We start from the raw sequence: 16,454 nt of genomic DNA, 5'->3' as shown, positions 1-16,454 counted from the left end.
ATAATTTAAAATAAATGCTAGCTGGAGCTGATTTACAAAGTGTGGTTACAGTTAGGAATTTACCTAAATGTACTTATTGGTGTAAAGGTTAAAGCAACGTAAGTTAAAACTATTATTGTTTAACTAGAGAAACTGGAAAAGCAAACACATCAAGTAAAACAACTGGTTTAAGTATGGATGGCAGTCAGTCAGCTGACGTGGCTTCTTGCATCCACATGTCAAGGCGGAAACATTTCAAGTGAAACAGTAGAACTATTTCCTGTTTATAAAGCACTGCGTGCTACAAAGCTACCAATCTATTAAACTCGAAACTCATTTACTTAAAGTCCAGATATTATGAAGTGAAAATACAAAAGATAAATTGGTCAAATATATTTGTTTATTTAAGGTCCGTATCAAACATTGTTTATTTAAACATGCAGGTAAATGTTCAATCATTTAAAAATAGCAATTATTTTTCAAACCCCTTATGGTTAAAGGGAAAAGCTCATTTAGTCGACAGTATAAACTTTAACTAGTAAAAGTCTTAACAAACCTGCAATAGAACCAAGAAACAAGTATGAAAATCAAGTAACTGTCCATAATGCAAAAAACTGGACTAAACTGATTATTCAGTCCTAAAAAAATATACCAATGTTTAAAAAAACGTATATATATTATTTTAAATTTTTAGATTTTTCTAAAATGTAAATCATAGCGATATAGTCCAGAGAAAACACCCAAGTGGCGCAACTTAAAATAAGATTGTTTGTGAAATTGCACTTACTGCTTGTCAAATGTATTAATTTGACAAACCCAGTTTCAACCTAAAAACTGAAACCCACATATTAATTTGACAAACCCAAACCGGATGTAGATGTAATGCTAACCGTTAGCTTCGTACACCGCTCATCTCCGTGGCATCCCTTGGTCTTCCAGTCCTGAAATGTGCAATTTCCATTCTCGTGAGAAATAGAGAGTATTGGGACTTGGTTTTCGTTAACCACTCATGTTGGTGTGAGGATAAAGAGACAAAAGCGACCTGTTTAAGGTTAGTAAAGGACGAAGGATTTTTTGTTTAACAATGCGGAAATGTGCCAGATGTCTTGTCTGACAGATGTTGCTAACTAGCTTAGCTTGATCAGGTGTCATTTTGTTTCCACGCGAAGGGGGTTTAATGTTCGCGTTTTTGTCTTATTCTGTGTACTGACAAAGACTAGCACGCGGTTCAATACTTTAACATTTTGAAACATTAAGGCTTAATGTTATATTCACCTAAGCCGCGTAGATAGGAAGTGGAGGGCACAGGTGCAGCATGTTGGCCTTTAAATCGGGTTACCATTATTTACGCTTAGCCTGATTCATACTCAAAACTGAAAGTAGGGGGGATGCACTCCTTAAAGTACAATTTCCCCCTTTTGTTAGGTATGGTGTGTTTACCCTTCTTCCTACAGGCACATAGACTAGTAGCAATCAGGCTCGACAATCAACCAGGCAAAGTAGTCACATGCCCTACCAGAGATGCCCTGTGACCAGGAAAACCCTTCTAGTATGGGGCCCTTCATTTCCTAGTGCTGTGACGTCGTGTGTATTTATGTATATTCAATAGTTTAACAAATCTGTGTGTGTGTGTGTGTGTGTGTTTGGAGCGAGGGGGTTAGCTGATATTGTTTTAACATAACAAATATAACATAACCAAACAGCCTTGATAAGAATCCCTAAAATATATTTGATAGGTACTCAATGGGAAACATAGTTGGAAAATAATGCTTATACACAATTATAAACCCTGTTAACAAAGATTAATCAAATTTTTCTTTACTCTTAGTTTAGTTAAGAGAAGGTGGAGTGATGATGTTTGCTGTTGACTGAAGTCCACGCCGAGAAACAAAATGAAGAGGAGGCTGCTTCGTGGTTTCCTGTCGGAAATTTCCATCCGGATAACATTGTTGGTAGTTTTCCTGTAAGTATGTCCTCTATTTTAATTATATCTCTGAATGCAACATTTGAAAATGGGTCCACTGCCTCATGCAGGTATAGTGTTCCTATTTAAATGAACACCAGTATAACTCTGTCTGTGCTACACTTAGTGTGACGGAGCAGCTTCCTCCTTTCTACCGTGAGATCCAGGCAGAGGAGATGTGGTTGTATAAATTCCACCGTGTGGACCGCGACCATGTACCCACATCTCTTATGTTTGTAAGTAAACTATCTACTTTTAGACGTCAACTGGAATAAAATCAATATGTCAGTCCAGTTTTTTGTTATCTTATCCAGTTTTTTTTACCCCTAACAACTATTTGTATAGAGAATGTGAACTCAGTTCAATCCTCCCACTGTTCTTAAAGGATCATACTTATGTTTACTTTTAGCACCTTATTCATAACACAGGGTACTGTACTGTGACAACCGTTCTCCAAGCATATTATGTTTTTCTGCACATCCACCATATATAAGTCCCTCCAGGATTTCACTGACCTTGTTTTGATAGCTGCAGCTTGAAATTCTTGATTCTGTGACAGCTTTTCTAATCAATTGTGATTCAACTTGCAATGTTTTTATGACGTTTTAAATTGCAAGGTTGTACAGGATTCATGGGGATTGGTGGAATTAGTTTTTGTGATCGCAAAATCACAAATTCCTGGAGTGACTAATATATTGACTTAATATCTTTAATTTTTGTCAAAAACTTCAGTGATAGTGCAGTTTTCTTGTCGTTTCTTGGTTCTACATGCAGTACTGCATGTTTTGCTCAGCAAAAACTTAACATGGGCCGAGATTAAAATATATTCTTCATGAGGTACATTTTTGTAACTTCTTTCCTGTAGTGAACTAAACAGAAACTAGAAAATGTCGTTTTTGTAAAATTGCAAAGTGCAAGCAATTTGTAGTTAATAGTAAAAAACAGTTACACAAATAGACGGTAGGAGTCTCGGTGTGCGGTTCTGTGATTTTAATTTGGATAAAAATCTGATACTTAAAGAAGTTTTTTAAAATGAGATACTTCCCAGGCAATAATATAGCTTCTAAGCAGACTTATGGAACTTAATTGTGAAGGATGTCTGAAATGATGATATCTGCACTCTGTTTGAGTCACACTGTCCTCATGAGTTTCATGCCACACAATATCTTCACATCACTCCCTGCTTGCCTCCACTTCAGCTCTCCTGCACTCCATTTTCTGTAAATTCGCAAACCTTAAAATGCTAGAGGATCTACAGAGGAGCAACGTGAATATTTTATGTTTCTGTAGTTTCTTTTAGTATTAGCACAAAGAAGGAATTCAAGTAAAATTGTTCTTATTCATGTACATGCAGACAGACATTAAAGTTGAAGTCATTAGAATGTTATCATTTTTCTAACTGTCTTTGTCAGTTTAAAGAGTTCTGTATTAGAGTTCTTATAATGTGTGTGTGTGTGTGTGTGTGTGTTTCAGAGTGTTGCAGTTTTCAGTCCACTGATTGTAATCCTGGTTTTCACTTTCCTGAAGAAGTCTGAGCAAGGGGATGTAAAAGAAGCTTCTCTTGGTAAGAAACAGGCAGCTCCATCCAAGCCCTTGATTAATCCCATTTAAAAGGGAGGTTAAATTTTGTCTTATTTATGATTCTGTCATTCAGCTGTAACCCTGACTCTGGTGCTGAATGGAGTTTTCACCAATGTCATCAAACTTGTTGTTGGCAGGTAAACACTGTATACAACACAGCAGATCATAATGTAGCCAGTGTTACAGTGCATAAATATGCCTAAATATCGCCTCTGATTTTTCTATCAGGCCACGACCAGACTTTTTCTACCGCTGTTTTCCAGATGGTCAGATGAACCTGGAACTGCGCTGCAGCGGTGACCCAGATGTCATTATGGAGGGCAGGAAGAGCTTCCCAAGTGGACACTCTTCCTGTAGGAGGCTCTGATACATTATAATGCCTTTATAGCTGCTACATTTTAATCAGCAGGCAACAATGAAAGGAAATTAAATTATAAAGTGGGGTATGAGATAAATCTGAAATTGCATATGTTTACAAACGTATCGTTTCTTCCGGTCTCTTCTTTCATCCTACATGAAAGAGGCCATTTAAAGTTAAAGTATCTTTTCCACCTCTAATCCTTGTCCCTTCTCCAAGCACTTATTTTGTTATATGCCCCCTTTTTTTAATCTTTTCTCTTTGTGTTTTATCTGTTCCTTTATAAAAACTTTTTCTCTTCTCTCAGTTGCCTTTGCAGGTTTGGGTTTCACAGCGCTGTACATTGCAGGAAAGCTGCGTTGCTTTAGCGAAGCAGGTCGAGGAAGAGCGTGGCGGCTCTGTACCTTCCTCATCCCTTTACTCGTTGCGACTGTGATCGCCCTTTCTAGAACCTGTGACTACAAACACCACTGGCAAGGTCAGAGCTTAGAGTGGCATAAAGCTTTGTGTAATAAATATAGCTATTTGCGTGACAGTTGTGATCATTAGCAGAGACTGGTTAAGTAAAAAGTCTTAAAATTTTAATAATAAAATAGTCTAGTCTCAAAATCCGGATGAGTTACCGTTTTTCAGTTGATATGGAAGCTGGGGCAGAGGGTTTTTTTGCTTTTTGTTTTTCTTGAAGAAATACAATTTAAGCACCCTTACAGTATCACATTTATCCCCCCCTGAAAAAAAAACAAAGGTTTACTGACAATAATCTGATTAATTATTAAAGCCAAATGATGCATTTCTTTTGTTATAGCTTTGTCTTTTTTTGGCACTCAGTATTAAGTTTAGATTGGGGAATACTGCCAGCCATTGTTATGTCATTTTGTAACACTGCATGTCCATCAGCTCAACAAACGTGGATGATTTATAGTTTGTTTTTTTGATTGAGTTTACTTTTGTGATTATCGAGTTTTAGACCAAATCTTTAGGTAGAAACTCATGGAATCTTATTAATTCTTCATAAAAGTGTATTTCAGAGAATTTAAAGATCACTCATTCAGTGTTACCTGACATTTTTTCTGAAGAAGAGAGATTGTTTACTGTTTGCTCATCTTTTCATAGCAGCTGCTTGAGAACTTATACTGTAAATTCTTTGTGTTGGGGGGAGGGCTGACATGAGACCATGGCATAAACACTTGTGTCGCAGTTTCCTTCAAAGTTTCAGAACCGTTACACCCCTATTTTTTTCACCATCTTAAAGTCTTCATTATTTTTAGTACCTATCGAAGGATGTGGCCAAGAAAAGAAGTAATTTTGTTGTGTAGTTTTAAAATTCCTCCCAGTCATGTATGTCAATGGCATGTACTGCCTCTCACAGTATGCATTCACATAAACATTGGTGCTCCTTCGAATCACTCTTTTTCTTTCTCTTTCTAGATGTATTAGTGGGTTCTCTGCTGGGTCTCTTATTCGCCTGGCTGTGTTACAGACAGCACTACCCCCCACTACAGGACCTCAACTGCCACAGACCTCTGCGTCACAGAGAGACTATTCCCACTGCACAGGAAAGGAAGTTGGCCAACTCCAACTACATCCTGCCACTGTAGAAAAGCTGTAACTGGAAAATGCTATTTACTGGTGTTATTTATACTGGTTTACATGGTATTCATTCTAATTCTAAATTTTCACACAATATGTGTTATTTATCTTAGGTCAGTATAACTGCACTGTTGTCATTTTTTTAGTATCTGAGAGCTGCTGAAAATCACAACTCCAGTTTAAATTGTGAAAGTAGTGAAGATAAACTACACAGAGAACCTACAGTAGTGTGTATTTCTAAACCCCCAAAAAGCTGCCATCACACACTGACTGTATCAGTACTGGAGGTCTTCTCATTGACATGATATTGCTTGACCAGACTCACAACAGCTGAACAGGTCAATGACATCCAGCTGGCTCAGCTGGCTCAGCTGCTGTGACACAGTTTTTCATGTAAGGCCACTACCTGGTGATTGTTTAATTTTTTTTCTAAGCTAGGTCGAGGTTTAAAGGGAAAATGCTTGTAATCAGTACTTGATTTCTGTGAACAGATGTTACATCTTGACCTTAAGGAACAATACACTGATCGGGCATAACATTATGACCACCTGTGCAATTTAATGCAATCCAATACAGTGGCTCTGCCATGAACTCTACTTGTACAAGGTTAGAATTTTTCAGTTTTTAGGTTGAAACTGTCCAAAAGATGATAATTCTACAGTGTGTTTATTATTCACGTCAAAGTGGGTAGTGGAGTCTTACTAAAGTGAATTATAAGAAGAGGCTGGCCAAAACATTAGAACTACCTCGTCTTGTAACACACTCTAGTACGGCTCCACTACCCACTTTGACCTAAATAATAAACACATGGTAGAGTTATCACCTTTCTGACTGTTTCAATCTAAATACTGAGGAATTATAACCTTGTACACGTAGAGTTCATATCAGAGCTACTGGATTGCATTAAATTGCACAGGTGGTCATAATGTTATGCCTGATTGGGGTATATGGTTAGGAAAGTCAGGTTCAAAGATCCTGTTGCTTATTAATTTTCAACCGCTTCTTACGGTCTTGGAGTTGGTATAGCTGTCACTGTGTGGTCTAACTGTGAAATGGTTAAAGACAGCGTCATCTGTCTGTAAGGACCAGAAAAGCTGAAGCATTTCGTGGTAAGCCACCGACCAATGTGATGTTATACTTTGTTCGTTCTGAAGTCTCATTTGAGAAATTTTTAATTGATAGAACAACCAGACGTGAATATGTTTTCTAATCCAGCAAATTACGTACATGAAGCAAAGTTCTTTATCACTCTGATATAGTCTTCTTTGCGAAAACAGTGCCCAATGATTAGACAAAAGCCAACAATATGAGTATCTGAGTACTTTGACCATTTTATTCTCTAGTCCCAAAATCCTTTATGCCTACAGAACCTGTTCATTGATTAAAATCAGGATGTCATATCTGTTATTTCATTTTGAAAGCAGGCTAAAGAATTTCCTTTAGTAGCTAGGCACAGCCTTTCATAGATGTTACTCAAGAATGCGTGAGTAGTGTATTTGTTGGGGATAGTTTTCATTTGCTAATGGATTTACATTTAGTCCTGCCCACCCCCTTTTTTTTTTTTGGACAGCAATGAATACAACTACACCTCCTAACAAAGTCAATGGTCATGTAATTTATTAAGTAAAATAATAATTTAAACGGGTAGAAAACACAAACTGTGATTAAATATGTCTGTTGACAATTTATCATAGTATATTTTGTCATCTTTCATCATTAATTGAAAACAACTTGGTCAGTATTACACCTTCAGTCTCTGCAGTTTTACTGCCTCTATCATGGGCGCTTTCTCTGTCTTCATGTTGTTTATTGTGTGTATATATAGATTTTTTTTTTTTTTTTTTTTGATCGATATCTAGGTTCATATGCCCAGATCTTCAGTTTACTATCTTGATGTAGCACTCCACTCAACCTTTCCCGCTGTTTTTGTTGTGCCTGCTGCATTTATTTTGATGGCTATAAATGGTGATGCTCTAACTGAACAGTACATCTTCTACAGTAATATTAGCACAAGATCATGTGACTGTAAAAGAACTCTGAGATACATATTGCACTAGATCAGTGGTCCCAGACTTCCTGTAGGTCTGACTATCTTTACTGCATAGTTATCTGGGTCTTTTGTCAAGCCGTCCAAAAGAAGAATGTTCACACAAATTGGAGGAACATCATGTATACTGTAGATTTTATTTTTGGAGTTACAGTGGAATCAGGTCTTTCTGATGAACCTAAATGGGGTTGGACTGTAACCTCTTCAGGAGATGGTGCTAGCCTCCCAGTGATTCTGCTGGTCAGGTTTTCTATCCTGTTAATACTGTAGTTTTATTGGCAAGTGAAGTTTGGTGTTTGTTTTTTTCTCAATCACATTTTATTTAAGACTGCAAATGCTACAGTCATTATATTTTCAGTTTTCTACAACTTTTTTTTTTTAATCATTCTATTATGTTCTATCAGTGGCTTTGAATAGCAAAAGAACAAAAGGTTTTACTTGTATGCAATGGTTTGGCAAGTTGAAACATTAGAATGAGCTAAACTCCCAGTTGTTTTCATTTGCATGTAAAACCAGCCAAAGTTTTGCAGGGTCAAAGCACTTTTTGCCCATCGTTGTGAATCAGGCTTAGAACAGCTGGATCACCATGGTTTCACACCAAACCTAAGAGTAAAAACAAACAAATTTGTGCCTTTGTTTATTACATTAATTAATGGCTCTCTTTTAATGAAGTATATGCTGCATGTAACAGTGTATGCTCTTGATCATGTAGACTTTGTTTAGAACCTTTAGTTTTCTATTGTTCTACAGTGTAAAGGATTAACTTGTGAATATACATTGTTTAAATGTGGCATGCTGCTTTTCCTTACCTACTTTCTAGAAATGCAATGGTTAGTGGAGTTAAATGGGGATGTTTCTATGTGTAAGTGTCAAACATATAACTGATGGCATTGGTTGGGTGGGGGGGGTCACTTTTCACAGACCTTTGAGACAAATAGTAGATTACTTGGTCAATCTTGCAGCTTTTAATGAGAAGATGCACAGGTCTGTGCACAAGTGTATTTTATTTGGGGGCACGTAGGAGATTACTTTCTTTACTTGAATTTGTTCACCCTAAATGTCATGATGTCATGTTATTTCATTAAAATAAATATTTGTGGGTACTTGGATTTCCGGGGGATTTTTTTAGACAGAAAAATGTAAATACTCTGCTGACTTTTTAAGAAATACGACATATGTTTCACAACTCATTACTTCCCTTCAAATGTCCACAATCTTTGGTTTCCAATAATATGTGATTTTCAGAATAGATTGTTGATCATGTCTGCACAGCTGCATTTTCTTACAGGCAGCTTTTTAGCTCAGATAAAGTTTAATTCAAATGTTAAATTGAAAAGTGGGCAAATAACACTAGTTATAATTAATATCTTTTTATTGCTTAACAGTGCATATTACAAATGAATTAGATATGATCTTGGGGGGGAAAACATTTTTTTTAGCATTTTATACAAATATTTAAAAAAAGAGAATTCTGAATAGATTTTGTAGCCACTGGGTTTGGTCTCTTTGAAATTTGTAATCTAGCCAACAAAATGTGTATATTTTAAGCACGTTTTTTGCGAAGACAAAAACAGTTTTAAGGCAATCGAACTTCTTCCCAGGCTTTTCTTTTGTGCAGGCGTTGTTTTCTCAACGTGGTGACGTTTCCTTGAACGTATGACGTACGTTAAGTTGTTTGATTGGACGTGATGTGCAGATTTGGCGCCACATTTCTAAGGGGGCAAGAGCGCATCGTTTCCTCACAGCAAACCAAAATAACTCGCTGTTTATGCAATTTTAAGACTATTTTATTGAGCTTGTCTTACACTGAAAGCTTTTAACAGATTTTTAAGGATTCTAAAAATGTTTATCACAGACATAAGAAAGGAATTTTATGATGTTGTTGCCAATCAGGTAAGCAGTTTGACTTTAACATTATGTTAGCTGACTTGAACCATAGACGACTCTTTGCTACTAAGTAAATAGCTAATGTCAAAGTAAATTAGCGGTATCATTTTGTAAAGCAAAGTATTTACTGTATTTGGTATACTTGACTAAATGCTATCTGTCGTACGTGGTGTTCTTTTAACAGAGAGTCGCTCTCCTGGTGGCATCAGACATCGACGCTCTTTGCGCCTGTAAGATACTACAGGTGAGACACTCAGCTAACTGTTGGCAAACATTAGCTGCTTTTACCTCTGTTCTGACGGCAAGGTTCACTTTGTTATGCTTATATCTCTCTGAATGAAATGTATCAAGTCGTAACGAGCTAGACGATCCGTCTAGAGCCGCACCACTGTCAGTTAAGAGAGCAATCAACATTATTTCATCAATTAGTAAAAGGAAACTGCAACAATTTTGATTACCCGATAATCGTTTTGTCATTTTATGCGAAAAATATTTACCCGTTCCAGCCTCCTAAACGTGATCTTACCTAATAACTCCCAGTTGTATGCCATACGTAAATGTAAACAAGATTCGGTTTGATTGTTTAATGCATTGAAAATGCATTTGAGACTTTATGATGGGCATTTATTTTAGACAGCTAAATATCCAGAGATTCATTGGTAAACTGAATAATAAGTCTAATTGCAAGCCGAGGTCAACCAATGGTTTGAAAAATAATTTGGGAAGTAATTTAATGGTTTGAAATTGTTTAGTAGTTATTCAAATATGTGTAATTTTAATTGCATCAAAATACTTTTCACTAGCTCTATTGGGTTTAATGTCTGTTTATTGATTTGCATGTCTGATACCAGGTTAATAGCCAGATACATAAAATACTGCTGTAATATCTCAAAGCTTTTTAGGATTTACATTCACACTTACATTTAGTAATTTAGCAAAAGCTTTCATCTGAAATTACTTGCAAGTGAGTTACAAGGCAAGCAAATGTTTTAAGTCACAGAGAAGACAATAAAGCAATGTGCTATGAGAAGAAGTTTTTGTTTCATGAGATGCAAGTACAAATATTTTAAAGTGCATAGGTTTATTGCAGGTTTAAAAAGTGGCAAATTCACAGTTCTGTCCCTAAAGCTAATGATAAATGATTAATTTGAATTATGTTAAATGTTGTCTCTCTTTATCAGGCACTCTTCCATTGTGAGCAGGTCCAGTATACACTTGTGCCAGTTAGTGGGTGGCAGGATCTTAGCACGGCCTTCCTTGAACACAAAGAGCAGGTATCAAATCAGGCCAGAGTGCACAAAAGACCAAATGACAAAAAGAACTGATGATGCTGAGTTACATTCATTCATATGGTTTATGTTGTGTTGTAGTTCCGATTCTTTGTTCTCATCAACTGTGGGGCAAACGTAGATTTACTTGAGATGCTGCAGCCAGATGATGACTCTATCTTCTTCATCTGTGACACCCACCGGCCGGTAGATGTGGTCAATGTCTACAATGACACCCAGGTACGAGATAAGGAATTAAATGAGCTCAGGTGATTGATAAACAAGGAATAAAATGCACCGTATTTATTCGTGTTTATTAGCTGCTACATTGGTTAGTTGCTTTGTCCTCTTTATCTCGTAGTTAAGTCATGTCAACTGGACTTCTTTCTTCTTAATTGGAAAGACAGAAGAAAGAATACAAGCTGACATGACTTAACTGTCAGACAACCACACCTAAATGACTAAGATCTCTTTACTTAAGTTTGTGACCAAAACAAAGTGGAAATACTTTGGGTGTGTTTACACTTTTGTAATTTCTTTAAATTTCATCCACAGATAAAGCTGTTAATCAAACAGGATGATGACCTGGGGGTGCCCTCGTATGATGATATTTTCAGAGATGAAGATGATAACGAAGAAGGAAGTGACTCTGGAAATGAGAGCGATGAAGGCTCTGAGCCATCTGGCAAACGTAGGAGATTTGATGAAGTAAGTGTTGAGCAGATTCACTGAAATGAGTCAGAACAGTATAGAGCCAAATTTAAGGCTTGTGAGATTAATATTTGCAACACTGTTGTTGCAGGGGGCAGTTGAGCGGAGAATTGAGAGACAGCGAGCGAGGAGGGAGTGGGAGGCACGAAGGTGAATTTTTATTTATTCATGTATCTATTTTAAAGCAGATGTAGGAATGTTGCTGGTCGTTTATACATTACAGTTTCTGACACTAACATTTCACTCATTTCACAGGAGGGAAATCTTGTTTGACTATGAGCAGTATGAATATCATGGGACTTCTGTGAGTAGATGGTTTTTAAATTATATCAACATACATTTGAATGTTCACATAGCTCAGTTCGCAAATGCTTCCAGTGCAGTGAGGATGGACCTCCCAGTAACACTAGCTATCAACCAAGCTACACTTTGAAGAATAATTTCTGTAATAAGTTTATAATTAAAAATTAGTAATTTTTAAAAAAATTCAGATTAACTGCATTTTCACAGTGCAGATGCATTGTGATGCTAAAAATAACAATTAACTCGATCTAGCTTCTGTATGGCGGTTTGTGTTTTTTTTTTTTTTCTTTGGTTTATTTTCAAATGTAGCTTCTTCTCCTTATTTTGGTGTGTTATTTGGCTCTCTACTGTCACCAGTGGTTGGGGATCCCCACTGAAAATTCAGAAGTTGGCTAAAGGTGAAACATTTTGTTTTTGCCCAACTGGTAAAATGAACGTACAGTGGCTTACCAAGCATTTTTGGAGGGTGCATGGGAGAATATTTGTCTCCTATGCCATGGGGAAGAGAAGAGTCAGACCTGTGTTAAGAGTTTACTACGCATGACTGTCTGTTGGTTTTAATTTATTATTGTTTTATTAATCCTTCATGGATTCCTAAAAACAAATGTTTACATTTTCCTCTTTTTTTCAGGCTGCAATGATATTTTTTGAGCTTGCATGGGTGCTGACTAAAGATACCAAGGACATGCTCTGGTAAACTAAGCTTTATGACGTTAACATTGTGTATATGCATAGTGGACTACAAACATCTACATGTAGTTACTTATTTTATTTTTACTTTTTTTTTAAGGTGGGCCATCATTGGGCTGACGGACCAGTGGGTTCATGATAAAATCACACAGTAAGTGTCTTCAGTAAAAGCTGACTTCCTTAGAATTAAACAGGAGTTCTTGGTGTTATAGAGCAATCTTTTTGGAGTATTACAGAATGTATTTACTATGTGTTGACATGAAGTGGTTTACTAACACAAAATACATTTTGTTTGCCCTGTTTTTTAGTATGAAGTATGTAACAGATGTGGCCTCAATGCAGCGACATGTTTCCCGACATAACCACAGAAACGAGGACGAGGAGAACTCTCTATCTATTGACTGTATGAGGATTTCCTTTGAATATGAGTATCCTTAATTCATTTCAGAGCTTTATATTAAACTTTTTTTCACAAGTGCAGACCACCCTAATACCAAATGTGTAGCTATGTTTTCTGTTTTCTTTAACCCCCTTCTTCAGCCTGCGTTTAACCCTCTACCAGCATTGGTCTCTATACGAAAGCATTTGTAATTCATGTTACACATCATGCCATTTTAAGCTTTGGACATTAAAAGGACAGAAGAAGCTCCAAGAGTTCCTAGCTGACATGGGGTAAGTCTTGAAATCAATTTTGGTCTGTGTTAATGGTAAAGGACGAATACTATTTGTACAAGTTAATATTTTTTGATGCTTTTTGTAATAGGCTGCCTTTGAAACAAGTACGGCAGAAATTCAACTCTATGGACATGTCAATCAAGGAGAACCTAAGAGATGTCATCGAAGAATCTTCTAATAAATATGGGTATACATTTGGGAAAGACTTAAAGACACATGCTGTCATTCTTTACATTTATAAGTTACATGCAAATCCATTTTGGGACAGAAACAACAACTTTCTTTTCTCATTTTTTATTAGTATGAAGGACATCCGTATCCAGACATTTGGTGTTCATTTTGGCTTTAAGAACCGATTCATAGCCAGTGACATGGTGCATGCTGCTGCTGCCCTGCTGGAGGGCACTGAGAAAGATGAGACTGACAGCTCCAACTTTGTCAAGGCTCTTGACTCCCTTTCTAGGTGTGTAGCAGAAACTAAAGGCCCATTTACACTGTGCAGTTTCTAAATTGGACAGCATCATTAATATCATCTCATGTTTGTTAGTTTGAATATGCATCCGATTAGCAGATTCAATACATGTACATTACTAGTTTTAATATTTTCCAAACATATAATAGGAATTTATGCCATTGTATCTAAATATAGTATGGCACTATATTATCTTTACTATTAAAGATAATAGTACTATCTTTACTATTATGTAGTAGAGATACACACATGCGCGCACACAAACCAAAGCAATGAAGTCAAATGAAAAAGTTTGTATGACTCTGGCAAAGAAGAAAACCACATATACTGTTGTTGTTTTGTCCTCAACATAACAGTTGTTTCTCTTTCTTTGTGCAGGAGTAACCTTGATCGTCTACATTCAGGCATTGAGCTGGCAAAGAAGAAGCTGATTGCCATCCAGCAGACTGTTGCCAGCTGCATCTGTACCAACCTCATCCTTTCGCAGGGTCCTTTCCTCTATTGCTACCTCATGGAGGTACAACTATTTGTACATTATGTGTGATGTGTGTGGCTGTTAGCAGCAATATCCTGCTCAGATAAATTTATCCTGCTGCTGTTTGTTTTTTTTAGGGAACTCCAGATGTGAAGCTCTTTTCTGAGCCTATGGCCTTGAGTCTGCTCTGCAAATACCTCCTGAAGGCTTTTGTCCATTCAGTGAGTATGGTATAGTTAATGTAAATTAATTCTTAAATGATGAAATAAAGACTTAAGTTTCATGTCTTCTTGTCTTTCTTGTTTAGACAAGGAATAAACGCTGCAAACTGCTCCCCCTCATTATGGCTGCTCCCAAGGACGTGGAGAAGGGAACAGTCATTGTTGTGGGAATCCCCCCTGAATCTGTGACATCTGACAAGAAGAAGTAGGACCTTATTTTGTACCATTGCTCCTGGCATGACAGGGGCTCAACTGATAAGACAGCTTTCACATAATGTACATGTCTTGTACCTCTTAAGATGCTGTTTTCAAAAGCGGGTTTTAGTGAAAAAATAGTTGACGTACTATTTAGTCTTTTAGGAACAACCTTTGGGGATTAAGCTAACTAATATAAGGCATTAAATCGATGTAACCATCCCTCTTCCACCTCCTGAGAAACTGCCTTCAGATAATAGTGAAAAGAAATTACAATAAATAAGAATGCTGCAGAACTTAATGGTAAAACAGAAATTATTTTGTATAGAATATGTCTGCATTGTCTGCATGACCTTGATAGCAGCTTTTTACATCTTGAGATGTTTTGGAGCAATTCTTTACTAAAACGATCAATTCTGTGGCTGTAGTTTATGCTATGTACACATACATGTACTTTCAATTTTGTGTTACACTGAATGAGAAAACAATGTTTTTGCTCAGAATCCGAAGGCTTTAAACCGTTACTACACAATCTTCTTAGAAATCAAAGAAAAGCTGCACAACTTCACATTTTAGAATGTGAAATACTTAAATATTTGCCATTTGTGCTTAGAAAAACTGTATCAAACAACGTATTAAGGGTGTAGCTTAATACGTTGTGTGATAAAGTTTTCTGTAAAAATGTACCTCCTCTTTTCTGTGTTTTGTGTTGTTCATGCGAGTCGTTGACTTATTTCCTACACTCTTCTTTTTTTTTTTTTCTTGTTGTTCTTGATAAGTTTCTTTGGTCGAGCATTTGAGAAAGCTGCAGAGAGCACCAGCTCCAGAACTCTTCATGACAGCTTTGACACTTCAAGTAAGTGACTGTATAATTTTTTTTATTGTACACAGTATAGCATCATATCTACAGGTGTTTTGTCATTTGTCACTGTAGCTTATCAACTCATCATGCCCAAGTGTCAAATTTTGCTGAAACAAAACTTTCATTTGATTGAACTGTGCAGAACTTTTTAGCAAATTATTTGTCCAGGTGACAATAATTGATTATTCATATTAGGAAATATTGTCAGAAATGTTAACAAATTGTATGTGATATTAAACGAGTGTTATAGGGCAACACTGCAGAAACCCTGGTTTGGTGTTGAACACTAGGGGGCAGCCTGGTATTTGTTTGACTGAGCATCGGGCTTCATGAGATCAATGGGACACCAGTTTTCTACCACAAACATGTATTCCTTCAGTTGTGTCTTGTGTTTGACATTTCTCATAGTTTTCAGAAACCAGTGAAAACATGTTGCAGAGAGATGACATTCACATGTTCATTAAACTTTTTTCATGTGAGAATTTGTGTTTTTCCTCTTCTGTAGTTATTGTACTTAAGACAGAAGACAGAAGCAAGTTTCTGGATGCACTCATCACCCTCCTGTCATAAGAAACTCCACTTGGAAAGAACATGAGCAAATTGTGTTTGTAGTCTTGAACAGCTGTGCATATCTTTGTGTTGCATGTGACTGAAATGAATCAGTTGCATCAGATAGGACCCAGCTTTATCTTTGTTTTCAAAAGGTTTGATGAGTTGTGTATGTATTTTGTACAGTCTTTGTAAATGTGTGGAATTCTTGCTTTTAACTTCTATGTGTATGTAGTTAATATTAAACTGCATTTTAAACTTTTAATAAATCATATTAAATGCTAAATTCTAAACTCTACTTACTGCTTTTCTTTCCCCTTATTTTAATAGTTATCAACAAGAAAGAAAACAAAGTCCTCTTTATTCCCTCATTGAGTTACAAGGCAGTGGTGAAAAGGTTGCCTTCAGTTATTAAGGTTCATGTGTATTTGGACAGTTGCACAGTTGTCATAATTTTGGCTCTGTACACCAGCGCAGTTGTGTAAAAGTGAAGTGGCCTTCAAGAAGTCAAGACCGTTTACTTAAAATTAGGGGTTTGATTGAAAGTTTGGATAAACCATCAGTAGTAAAATCTTCACCGAAATTATCATAAAAGACCAATACAATATAATACTTTCTATTAATGAAG

General features: G+C 36.5%; 2 protein-coding genes across 3 annotated transcripts; both read left to right on the top strand.

Moving 5' to 3' along the window:
- Positions 1-866: 866 nt before the first annotated feature.
- On the top strand, positions 867-8,627 carry plpp5 (phospholipid phosphatase 5). 2 transcript variants are annotated; one of them, XM_067521725.1, is made up of 8 exons: positions 867-1,030; positions 1,813-1,942; positions 2,070-2,178; positions 3,416-3,506; positions 3,597-3,660; positions 3,752-3,876; positions 4,189-4,359; positions 5,310-8,627. In XM_067521725.1, exons 2-8 carry the CDS (start codon positions 1,872-1,874, stop codon positions 5,477-5,479), a joined length of 801 nt encoding a protein of 266 aa, XP_067377826.1. In that variant the 5' UTR covers positions 867-1,030; positions 1,813-1,871; the 3' UTR covers positions 5,480-8,627. The 2 variants fall into 2 exon arrangements, with proteins under 2 accessions (XP_067377826.1, XP_067377825.1); XM_067521724.1 differs by having other exon boundaries at positions 1,808-1,942.
- Positions 8,628-9,216: 589 nt separating this feature from the next.
- On the top strand, positions 9,217-16,112 carry cdc45 (CDC45 cell division cycle 45 homolog (S. cerevisiae)). Its single transcript, XM_067522432.1, has 18 exons — positions 9,217-9,411; positions 9,590-9,649; positions 10,587-10,679; positions 10,776-10,913; positions 11,229-11,381; positions 11,476-11,534; positions 11,640-11,688; positions 12,319-12,380; positions 12,478-12,528; positions 12,686-12,805; positions 12,918-13,049; positions 13,141-13,239; positions 13,354-13,515; positions 13,903-14,041; positions 14,137-14,220; positions 14,307-14,425; positions 15,195-15,271; positions 15,783-16,112. The coding sequence occupies exons 1-18, from the start codon at positions 9,361-9,363 to the stop codon at positions 15,845-15,847; spliced, it is 1,713 nt and encodes a 570-aa protein (XP_067378533.1). The 5' UTR covers positions 9,217-9,360; the 3' UTR covers positions 15,848-16,112.
- The last annotated feature ends 342 nt before the right edge of the window (positions 16,113-16,454 follow it).

This window comes from Channa argus, chromosome 11 (assembly GCF_033026475.1).
Source record: "Channa argus isolate prfri chromosome 11, Channa argus male v1.0, whole genome shotgun sequence".
NCBI lineage: Eukaryota > Metazoa > Chordata > Actinopteri > Anabantiformes > Channidae > Channa > Channa argus.
The sequence above is the reverse complement of the archived record's forward strand: the minus strand, read 5'-3'. Positions and strand labels throughout refer to the sequence as shown.